Source organism: Aythya ferina, assembly GCF_964211825.1.
Source record: "Aythya ferina genome assembly, chromosome: 2".
In the NCBI taxonomy this organism is placed as follows: Eukaryota; Metazoa; Chordata; class Aves; order Anseriformes; family Anatidae; genus Aythya; species Aythya ferina.
In genome coordinates, this window is record NC_140297.1 from 105,986,386 (window position 1) to 105,998,395 (window position 12,010).

The window sequence follows — 12,010 nt, forward strand, 5'->3', positions numbered from 1 at the left end:
GGATTTATATGAAAACTGCCACATCAAGGAATGTCACTGTTCAGGTTCCTCTTTCTCAGCGCTGCTTTATTACATGGTTGCACACAGGATAAGCAGGACACACTCTTCAAACCAAAGCTCCTCTCCACACACACATCCCCCCACCTCCCTTTCTCTTGAAGTGCAACCTGGTGGTTGAGAAACACGTGAACAGCAGCAAACCACCTCCATCCCCCAGCGCACAAAACACTACTGTCATTCAATTTCTAACTCTCAAAGTGCAGGATTATCATTCGAGACAGCACTTGCTACCCATGCATGGTCACACGTGCTGAGCTTTCGTCTGCTTGGTGCCCAGCGCTTCGAGATCCTTCCAAGTTAATGAGTTAGCACTATTTCTGCTTTATGATCATCTTTCCTTCTGCACACCAGGCTGTTTCTGCACTGATACAAAAAGCTGCCCCAGCAATCTCCCTAGCACCTCCCATCAGGTGGCTTTCCACCTCTGACACTCAGTCAGTGCACATGACATAAAACCAACGTCAGAAATACGTTGTAGCCATTACCAGTAAGTAAAAGAGATGGGAGCTTCTCTAGGGAAGGATAGGTGTACAAGACCAAGACATGCAATTCCAAAATTTTTTCCCAAAAAAGGTAAACTCAGACTATAACAGTGCCAGAACTGGGGTGGGAAGCAGCACGCTTGAAAAATGGTTGTGTGCAGCAGGGCTGAACATGCAGCTGCTGATCCCATCAGATCCCACAGACAAGACTCACATGGTCAGAGCAGAAGGAGAGCGAAAGCTGTGTGCAAACCCAACGAGCAGAAAGCAGAAAGTCCAACTCTCCACAGAAGCTCAGAGGAAATTAAGAGCCACTTCCCCTGCTAAACACTGCAGCCTGCCTGGTCGCAGTATGACCACTGACTGCGAGGGCCCTTTGTACACACGGGCAAAGTGAGCAATCGCAGGAAGGGCAACAAGCCCAGAGCTGCAGGAGTGCCACCTACCCCAAAGAAACAGCAGCACTCTTCTGGCAGTCGTAAGAGGCAGCTGGCTGCCAGAACTGACCTCTGAAGAAGTTAGCCTCCTCCTTACCCTAAGCTTCCCCTCTCCCATTTAGCTTAGAGACCAGCAGAGGGCTGAGCTCCAGAAGACAAGGTGTTGAGCAGTGGTGAGTGGAGCAGCAGAGACACTGGGGACACTGGAAAGCCAAGCACATGCTGTCTAGCTCCTGAGTCGCATGAAATGTGGAGAGAAACCAGCAGGGAACGAAAACTGAAAGGAGATGCTGCAACACAAGCAGGTAAGGATGTTTCTGGAAGAAGGAAACAAAGCGCAAAGTAATCAATAAAAACAGAAGCACAGTTAGTACTGATCCTAAGGCAGAGCAGACAAGTTTGGCCCCGGGCACGATGCAGGTGCTCGCAGTGACCTTTCTGGGAGGGCAGCCAGTGCTGAAGGCGATGTGCACAAATCATTCAGGTTAAGACAGCACTAAACAATTACTTCAAACCTGATGTACAAAGCAGCTTTAGACAATTCTTCCTCTGAGCCAAAGCCATACACGAACCCCTCAAAAAAAACAACACCTTTTCCACTCCCTCACAGTTTAGTTTTCACCATCTCCAAGCAGCACGTATGGAAATGCTGCAGTACAGGTCTCCACATGCACAAACACTTACTCATCCTTTCATATGCAGAGCTTCGCAACAGCTGCACTCCCCTAGCCCAACATCACAAGGTGCTACAACAGCTTCTGCATTCTTTGCACAGGAAGTGGCATTGCTCACCGGGGAAGCACGACCATGACTTGCACCACAACTATCCAGCAGATCTTCCAGAAAGGAGCTGCTATCAGCAGACTTTCAAGTCTAAGTTTCTGTTCCGAAACGAGAAAGGCTTAAGGTCCGTATAAAAATAGCAATGTAAATATCAGCTACTCATTTCATTACTTTTTACTAGTATCTAGATATATATCTAAAGTTTATTAGGATCATGTAATTTAGCTTGACTATACTTACAGCCAAATTAATATTCACTTTCAAGCTAAACAGAATGCAAACTCTGAGATTCCCTTAAGCTAGACATTTTAAATGACCAGATCAAAACAATGACCACATTTTACTTTTTTTTTTTTTTTTTTTTAAAGAAGTAACTCATGCTCTTTAACAGCTTCCTAAACACACGGTTTGCCACTTGAACAAGTAAACATCCTTGCAACATTTATTTCGGTTTGTGCACACACAAAAAAATAATTTAAAATGCCCCAACAGAGGGCTGTCTAAGAAACACATATTACACCTGACCGAGTAGGAAAGTTTTGTGAACTTCTGACAAAGGCTGGTACCCATTTCCAATATCTATTTCTGTATATTTTAAAGGAGGCAATTTCAACAGTTACTGCGTTTTTTTCCAGATAACGAGAAGCAGTTAAAAGAATACTAAAAACATTTGTACCAATGTGGCAAAGTGTTGAAAAGATCAGTTACGCTAGTAGTCAGTAGTTGGTAGAAAGCATTCAAAAAGGAGAGTCCGCTTGTTTTTCTTGTGCTCTTTGTTTTCTCCTTTTAGGACGTGAAAAACATGTGTTTATGAAACATGACCCTTCGGATTTCAAACTTCCTGCTTATTTCGACTCTTCTGGTTATTGCATCAGTCTCTTCCTCAGTTAAGACATTCTGTGAAGAGCAAGGAGCAGTGGAACAGCACAGCCTCTTCATTCAAGTAGCCTACAAGTGCCCTTCTTACAGCTAAATAAGAGAAGTATTTTCCAGCACCTTCCAGGAATTACCACTCCTCTTCTGCTAGTGAGGGGAGGAACTAGGGAAAGTTAATAAATAGGAAAATAAATTATAACCTCCCCCCAAAAGAAAAAAAAAAAACAACAATTATCTGTTTAGGCTATTAACATCAAACATCGACAGAAACTTTGTCTTCGTTGGGATATAAACATCTAAGAGGTAAAGCATCCGCCACGTTCAGACAGCACATTTAAACAACATAAGAAGAGTTAGCATCACACAAGTGTTAGCTTTTGGAGATGATTCTCTAGATAGGTATCTTCCTCTAGAGTATCATGTCCTGTCTCATGTAGTTCCCTTTAAATGGTTGTAAGACGCTGCCAGGTTACAAACCAAACAAAATTCAGTGCTCTAGTACCCATGGGCCCTTCACAGAACAAATGCTCGCGTGGAGAACCCTCAACAAACACGAGTTCTTTTCAAGTTTCAGTATGAAAAACCGAGATGGTGTAAAATATAACATACTCTCATTCTTTGTTACACAAGGCACATTTAGGCAGTTTTAAATGTGCTAAACATTTTGTTTCCAGTGTTTAAAAGAAATCGTTTACATGAAAAGAGCGTCTGCAGGTGGTCAGTTCAGCCTTCGGTAGGCCGCAGGAGCTGCTGTGGAGATGAAAGATGAGGTTACTTTTCTGCTGATCCTATGTTCTTACAAACGTATAAAAACTATGCAGATCAGCCTTGTTAGGGAGATCTATAAAGCAGTCAGCAGAATAATATATTTTTTTTTGTCAGTTACTTGGTACTTTTGGCTTTTATTTTTCTGCTGATGCCGCTGCCATGGCTGGTTTCACGCCCTCGCGCGTTGACTTCAGCTCCTCCAGTTCTGTGTTTAGTTTGCTGATCACCCACTCCAGGGCGTCTCGACCCTGCCAAGAAAATACTGAAATTTAGGATCAGAACAAACACAGCGTCGCTGCTAATGCTTCTATAGTTCTTCCTCTGTCAGACATGAGATTTGTTTTAAAATTAGTTCTGTGCCCTGCGTGGTTCCATACGGGATTGTATTGATTATTTCTCATCTAACTGAAATTTCACTGCAAAGGCATCTGTGCAACCCATAAACAAGAAGTAAATGCAATATTGCTGTGAGCTCGCAGCCGTGCATCTCTGCAAAAAGCCTCACCCAGCATTTATGTTCCCTTGTGGAAGAGGATTGCCATTTTTACTGTTTGCTGCTCCCACCACCCAGAAATACCAGCAAATTTATGAAAGAATCTACACTCTGTTTGCAGGTTCCTTAACCAAGATATGTATGGACACTTTTTGAGAAGATCCAGGACAAAGAAAGACAGTCTTCCAAGCTCTCTTTGACGTAGCAGCTGATTGATTTGATCTCTAGCTAGAGTTCAAAGAGATGGTCTTGCACTCACTTCTGTATTCATGCACAGTGACTTTTCAGCATATAAAACAGACTGCTTGGAGAGATAACAGCTGCACCCTGTATATCAAGGGACGGTCTTTCTTCACGCAGTTCTCAGAAAGGGTCGGGAGTGCCTCAAAGCCAGGCACTGACAGCCTACGTTTTAGTAAGAGTGGTGGGATCCAGCAAAGCAAGCAGGTCAGAAGTCTTTTGCCTTAAGAAGACACCGCAGCACCTGCACTCCAGTGACCACAAGAGGTAGAACCAGTGGAAAGCATGAACTGGCAGACAAGGGTTCTGGAAGTAAAAGGTTTATCTCAAGACTCGTTAAGTTCAGAGAAGGGCCAGCACTGGTTCCCTTCAGGTTTTTCATTCTACAGGGACTCACAGAATAAACACAAAGTCTTTAAACAGAGAAAAGTCACCCACTTAAGGGTGAAAAGCCAGCCACACAACAGAGCATTCAGCCTTTGGCCAGAGCTCAAGCAAGGGGGATTTGTCTGTACCCTGACCTACCTCAAGAGCTAACAGCTTCAAGTTCTCTTATTATATGATATGCCTTTAAAAAAAAATAAACAAAATTGAAAAAGGAATTATTTCTACTGTCCCATTTAAGCATGGGCTGCTGCAAAAATTCCTTAGAAGAGCACAAGCATGGTTTAATTTCTAAGTTCCTCCACTTGCATCGTGCTTCAGCGGGTGATTACTTCCACCACATCTACGTCCTGTGTGAGACCAGGGAACGCCAGCAAAGCATGTGTAAAAGCACACGAGCTGACGAGAGCAGGCTACTGCACAGCAACGCGGTGTAACTGGCCATGAATTAGCTGAGCAGAGTGCTTGATCAGGAACAAAGTGGGGGGAGAGGGAGGGAATCATCTTTCAGCGAGCATGCACTGGGTATTTACAAGTCAGGTTAAAATGTCCTCTCCTGGGTGACACACAGGAACGGAGAACTGAGTAAGACAGCAGTGCCTTCTACGTTTTATTTATGTAATCACACAGAGGGAGCTGGTCAGAAAGTCAAACACCTCTGATGCAGAAAAATGCTCAGTAGAAAGATAGAGATTCTTTCAGGCCCTGACTACGAAACAACCAGGTCACAGCATTTTAGTTAATATAATCTACTTGTTGAGGAGACAAAACAGCAAGTGTAACATTCAACTCGTGTGCTAAAACATCTCCTGCAGCTTTAACAGCTACGGAGGTCTGCACATTTTTCCTTAGACCTGCATACGCTGTTTGCTATAATTTGCAGCTAAGAATAAACCCGTGGTGCTGGCAAGGAAGGTCTCAGGAGTATTCTGCATGGGAAATTAAGTTACAAAATGTAACAAGGTGTAAAACCTCCGAGTCTTGCAGAGCTACCCGTTTTGAGGAAAAATCTGACAGAGGATTGGTCTATAAAGTTTTACAGTGCACAACAATTTCTGTAGTAACTGATTAAGCAAGCACATTCATAACCAGGCATGCAGGGTACATTAGTCTTCGTTGCACGTGTTAGCAGCGTGATGGGTTCAGTAGACCACACACCACATATGAAGGTTTGTTGGTATAGCTGAAGTGGTTGATAAATGCTGAGCCTGTGTAGTTGACAGTTTTCTAGAGAAACAGCCATCAAAGCTTAGTGGAATGAGAACATAGAAGCAAACACTCGTTACATACACTGACCTCGAAGTAAGCAGTGTACAAAGACCCTGAATTCTTAACAGACAGAAGCAGCATGATGGGCTATTTTTTAAAATTTAGTCTTGTCAGTGGAAGTGTGAGCTAATACAGGAATGACAGAGACAGGCTACATGGGCTAGCAGAAGGAAAACCACCCACAGAGGCATCAGAGGCAACTGCACTCAGTTCTCTCAGCCTTGAAGTCAGACTTTGTCACAGTTGATAGCTTAAGGGACACACCACTACCAAAAAGAATATAACTACAGACTGAGTGAAAAACAGCAAGAGAGTTCAAACTTTGTACAGATTTCCACAGAGGCTGACAGAAGGGCAACAATACTCCTCAGGCATAAGAAAAGCAAAATACAATTGCACCATGCGAAAGATTACCCTTCTTAGGCAATCTGTTTTAAGAAACCCATTTTATATCCTAGGAGTACGATTCTGCTTTGTTTTTATTGTGCCAATTTCATTAAACAATGTGCTAAAAATTCCTTTGGGCACCTGTGCTACATACTGGAATCACCAAATTAGGACCAGAGCAAACACGTGATAGAGGGGCTCGTTCCCCTGCCCAGGTGTTTGCAGTCATCATTCCACTTCCATACCACAAGCAATAACGTGGCACAAGACAGAGCTGCAGCAGGTTGATGGTTCAGTGACACGAGCACAGGCTAACTGATCCCGTCCAGGTGTGACCGACTCTCTACAGCTGCAGCATAATGAAAATTTGCCATTCCTGTATGTAACGCGTACCAAACACACGTGCAGGTTAATTAATGGAATCCACGTCACAACAATCCATGCACACATCTGCCAGAAAGCTGAGATGCTGCACCAAGAAGAAGAAGGCTGGCATTACCACTAGTTAGTGCACACTGCAGGTGTGGAGAACTGCTAGCTTAGAGCGCTTTCAGAATTTTGAATTATCCACTCAATAGCATCCCACCCCTGGAGTAACACAGAAAACATCGACAACATAGGGCAAAAGATTTTTCCATTGTAAGTGCAATAACAAAGCATAATCTGCCACCTCTACCTCAGAGAAAAACCTCAATACTTATTTCTTCAGAAACAACGCGTATTTCAGCAGCTGTCATGAAGTTTAAGAGGGGTGCTAGGAACCCAGAAGGGTAGCATGGCATGCCAGAAGAGCTAGTAATAGCAGAATAGGTTACTGGGTAGCAAAGAAAAGGGCTTCGAGTACAAATTCCTGCCAAGTTCACTATCAGTAAAGAAACTCTTCAGGGAAACAGACAGAACAAGATGATATTTTTCCTCTGTAAGAACATTGTGAGACAGTGCGTTATTTGAAAGAGGCAGAATAGAAGAACAGCTTTTAAAAAAATAATTGAGCTTTCACACGGCAGCACATGAATTGGTACCAAGAAATATTCCCACACTTTCTCTGAGTTCAGTGGAGCCATGCAAATTTGACAGATGCCACAAGAGGAAATCAGCTGGCACTTCTAGGCGTGCCCAGTTGTTGTGGCCACTCCAGCAAGTCAGTGCTTTGCTATCTCTGAGTCAGGCTGAGGTTTTGTTGTGAGCCAGAGTCCAGACTACTGTTGTAAAATCAAAATAAATGCCCAGCATAGACTTTTAAATGGAAGCTGGATCAAAAGTGAATTGGAATTTATCTGAAACACATTCCATTTATGACCTTCTGATCAACACAGAGAGCACTCACCTAGGTAATGTTACTCTTCAGTGTCTAAAAACTATCCATCGCTCCTTCTTCATCCCCCCGTTTTAAGCTGCCTTCCTCTCATTTTTGGAGAAGCACAAAGACTGGAGGCAAAGGAGACTTTCTCCTTCTCTAATATGTTGGTCAATACCTCCTACTAAGTCAGGTTACTCTGTCTCCATCAAGCAACATCTCTCACAGGGACAAAGGGGCTGTCTCTCTGGCCCAGAAGAAGTTACCTGGGCCAAATTCCCAGTGTGCAGAACCTCCCCAGCAATGCAGAGCACAAGCTCACATTTCAGCTGCACTCATCCTGCTGCTAGGCAGTGATGTCAATGCTTCTCCATCAACTCCACTTCTTCCCCACCTTCCCCAAAGAAGCGTAGGACAAAGTGTCCAGGAACAAGCACTCTGGAAACTCTGTCTGTGCTGGAGTTCATCTCTATGGCTGCAAGCCAAAAAGAAAAAGCGAGCACAAGACAGAGGAGTGGGTGTAGTGTTACCTACAAAGGCCAGCATAGTTTCCTCTCTTCAGAGAATATGCCTCTGCTGACATGACACTACTTTCAGCCAAAGGCAAGGAGACAGCTCAATAATGGATAGGAGCTATGCAAAGAGGCACAGAAAATATGCTGGCATAACCTGCTAAATCCAGATTATAAAGGCTGAAAAGGAAGTAACCTACTAGCACTAACTCCTGTAAATACATGGCTGGTGTTTAAAAAGGTACTTTGAAAAAAGAAAAAAAAAAAAGCACTAATTAAGCACTAATCATATGTTTCTGGTATGTGTTGCTGTAGCATACACATGGAGGTTGGTTTGTTCCGATGTGCAATTCCAGCTGAAAACCAGATACTTAATAGTGAAACCTTTGCATACGTTGGTAAATTATATTCTACTTCCTGAGGTCCTATAAAAAGTCAATTGGAATTCTGTGCACAAAGTTTAGAGAAATTGAAGATAGCACTCAGCACACACGCTTGACAATTCGGATTTCAACAGTAAGAAAGGTGTTTGTGGGGGGAGAGAGGGAGAAAACAGAATAAAGGATACGCACCTTTCTGGCGTTAGAAGATATTGTGTTTGCCATTAAGCTTTCCAAATAACTGCTCAAGCTAATGCCTTTGACGGTAATAATTGCTTCTTGCGTTAGCACAGTTCTGTAAGAGAATAAAGAGAAGTTAATACTTAAACTGAATTTGACTAACCTACTGTCTCCTGTACATAAAAAAGCACACAATAGCCTTACTTACTTTTCAGGGTTCTCAGGATGAGGTGTGTAAACCAGTCTCTCATCAACAGACACCAAGTTTGTGAGAGTAATCTTAAAGAGAAAGAAAGACCTGAAATTCTCACTTCCAACTTTTTTTGCGTTATCAACAGCACCACTCAATAGCAGAGCAGTCATTTTAATGTCAGAGACAAAACAGCATACACAGAATATGAAACCCAGAACACAGTCAATAAAAATACCTATACAGGGTGATGCATCTTGTCCTATCCTAGATCTAATTATAACCATCTAAGTTCCTATTCACAGTAAGCTGCACAAGCAGTTTTCCGTTTGTTTTCTGTTCATGTTGTTGAGCCATATCAGATTTAGGTAATGCGATTCAGAGAGGCTCTTTAAGATCAAGACCACTGTAACACTATTCTGAGGGTAAAGAAAATTAATATTCAGGAAAGAAAATGCCTCTTGTACAGAGACCAGGCTCTCCTACAAATAACTCTACATCACATCTGATAAGTACAAGTTCCCTTCAAAAATTAGGGAAATGCTTCGTTTATACTTGTGGAAAAAAGGCATTTCAAAGTAAAATATTTGTTGTTAATAGACTTTAATGTGTTTAACATTACCCTGCTGTCACGTGCATTCTGAGAAATAATTTTATTAAAAACACAATCGTATAAGCTTGTTCCCAAAGTATTTGTGAAGAAGAAGAAGAAAAAAGAGCCAACTAAGACACGTCCCTCCTTCTAATGAAAGATGTAAACACATTTCAAAATGTTAAGAGACGAAACGTCTAATCTCCAGAACTACTAATCAGAAACTTCTTAAGCTATCACTCACATTAGTTGAGCAAAGCTCCATCTTTTTTTCTACTGGATCTACCACAGAATGTTCTTCAATGTAAGTCAGAGTTCTGCTTGTTCCTAAAATCTGAAAGTGAAGAAAGACAACGATAAAGAATAAAGTTTAGTACTAAAAACAAACAAACAACAAAAAAGAAAGCATAAATCCCAAATGAATACACCTCTCAGATACCCAGACACTGTGATCAGTGGTAAGATTACATGGCGGTAATTTGCATCAGTCATACAGAATGACACAGACCAGTCTAGAAAGCATGTACAGATGTAAAAAACACTGTGGGCATATTAAAGCCTACAATGTATTATAGCTACAAACTGTGCTGATTACAGCTTGCATGATATTTGTGGATGACGCTTCCTATCAATCAAGCTTTTACTTTGAATTCAGCCCCAGTTCACCTGATGACATAAATGCATCACACCCCCTAATAAAGCATTAAGCCTGGAAAATCATACCGCTTTCACAATGCTCGGCAATCCCCACTCTGTGCTGAGCAGGCGGTGACTGTGCAACCTCCCCTGGTTGTCAAGGCTCCTGTCGAGGACATCTACTCCTACCACGCATGGATTCATCGGGTTGGGGTACTTCCTCATCGCAGCTTTGATCACCGTGTCCCAGGGGTGCCTGGAAAAAGAAGAAAAGACATTTGTAACTATTTTGCGTTTAATTGCAAGTATTCAAGCAACTAGTCTGCTTGAGCTTTCCACAACATGTCACGTGCTGTACAACTTCCTAGCTCCCACATCAAATATTCCTTCAGGATTCAGTGATGCTTGGAAAGGCCGTGAGAAAGCATTGGTACACAAGCAGGAAAACAACGTATATTCCTATCTTCAGAGCGAAGAAAAGAATTATTAACCCATGACTAACAGAAATAAGGGCAAGGGGCAGCAGGCAAGCTGCTACGTGTGCCATTCCAATTAGCTATACAAAAAAAAAAGGGTGACTGACCACAGAGGCTGTTGAATCTCCACCTATTCAGAACTCAGCTGTAAAAGAAACCTGACCCAGTATTTGAGTTAGCCCAGCTCGGAGAGGGAAGCTGGACTAGATGTCCCCACAAGCCCACTCCAACCCGAATGCTTTTGTAATGTTACCCACACCAAACAAACAAGAACTACATTTTTACCTTCTGTTTCCTCCTAGAGTAAAAACAAAAAAAAACAAAGTGAAGTTTACTTCATTTTTTTTAAAGTAATCAGGAAGTTCAAAATAGAGAAATGGATTTTCGGAAACCACCTCAACCCTGCTGCCTTAAGTCGGCGCCTTTCCTGCTGGTTTTGGCAGCCTGGTAGCACAAGGTACGGCTGTGGATACCCTTCTCAGTACAGAACTGTTCTGGTGAAAGATGTTTTGAAAAGTTTTGTTTGTGAAAAGTGTTTTGAGGTCATTAAGCTTTGATAACCTCCAGCTATGTAGACCTGAGCAGCCCCACCACCGGAGGACAGCCTGTCCACAGGCTGTGGGACTTCATGTACCCTTGTACCAAGGCTAGGGCCCCAGCAGGGGCAGGATACACCAAGGACTTGATCCAACAGGGAGATTTTGTTCCTGAAGACCCGTTTCTGTACACAGGGTACCTGGCAGACCTGCAGCCTTTGAAGGCACCCCCACAAACCCACTCCAACTCCAGGGGGTTACGGGTGCCAGCAGCCGCACTTGTGGCCCTAAAGGGATTTGATTTTTCGGCTCGCTACTTTTTGGTCTTAAAGCCGGTGCAGAAGGGCGAGAAGCAGCAGGATGGGGCAAAACCCAGTTAATATTTTGGGGCAGGGGGCAGGAGAAGGCTGCTCGCCCTCACATCCCACAGCCTGGGGGGTGCTGCAGGACCCCCCCCTGCTGCCTGCAGCGCCCACACGAGCACAGCAGCAGCAGATAGAGGAGCTGATAAGGTCAGGGAGCCCACAGCAGCCCCGGGGGGGGGGGTTTCGGGGCCGCGATGCGACACGGCTCGGCACCTCGCAGCCCTGCCCTACCCGCACAGCACCACTGCGCGATGCGGGGGGGGGGCAGCGTTAAACTGCCGAACCAAACGCCAAACACCGGCTGCAGCCCACACCAGCAGCCCTGCCGAGCCCCCTCACACCCCGTCCCACCTCCCCCTGCCCGCTGTTAGCACCCAGGACCCCGGCCGGTCACAGCCAGCCCGGCGGAACCAACACCCGCCCGCCCGCGCGGCTTTGGGCGCTCACCCGAAGACGTGCTCCGAGCTCCAGATTTTCATGGCCGGAGCGATTTCGGGCGCGGGCGGGCGCAGGGCAGCGCGCGCCGGCACCCAGCAGCCGGCGAAGGGGCGGGGCGGGTGACGTCACCCCCCCCGCGTGAACCGCAGCGAGGCCCCGCCCCTTGGCGGCGGCAGAGCCAGCGGGGAGGCGGGTTGGCGGCGCGATGACGTCACGCGTCGCGCGCGGA

General features: G+C 44.5%; 1 protein-coding gene across 3 annotated transcripts; it reads right to left on the minus strand.

The window, feature by feature from the left end:
• Positions 1-2,100: 2,100 nt before the first annotated feature.
• On the minus strand, positions 2,101-11,914 carry PRELID3A (PRELI domain containing 3A). Of its 3 annotated transcripts, none has more exons than XM_084511087.1 (7): positions 11,791-11,913; positions 10,054-10,222; positions 9,575-9,664; positions 8,757-8,827; positions 8,561-8,663; positions 3,525-3,654; positions 2,101-3,388 (listed from the first exon to the last, which is right to left on the minus strand). In XM_084511087.1, exons 1-6 carry the CDS (start codon positions 11,820-11,822, stop codon positions 3,541-3,543), a joined length of 579 nt encoding a protein of 192 aa, XP_084367213.1. In that variant the 5' UTR covers positions 11,823-11,913; the 3' UTR covers positions 2,101-3,388; positions 3,525-3,540. The 3 variants fall into 3 exon arrangements, with proteins under 3 accessions (XP_084367213.1, XP_084367214.1, XP_084367212.1); XM_084511088.1 differs by adding an exon at positions 6,679-6,767 and having other exon boundaries at positions 2,101-3,654; XM_084511086.1 differs by having other exon boundaries at positions 2,101-3,654; positions 11,791-11,914.
• Between the last annotated feature and the right edge of the window lie 96 nt (positions 11,915-12,010).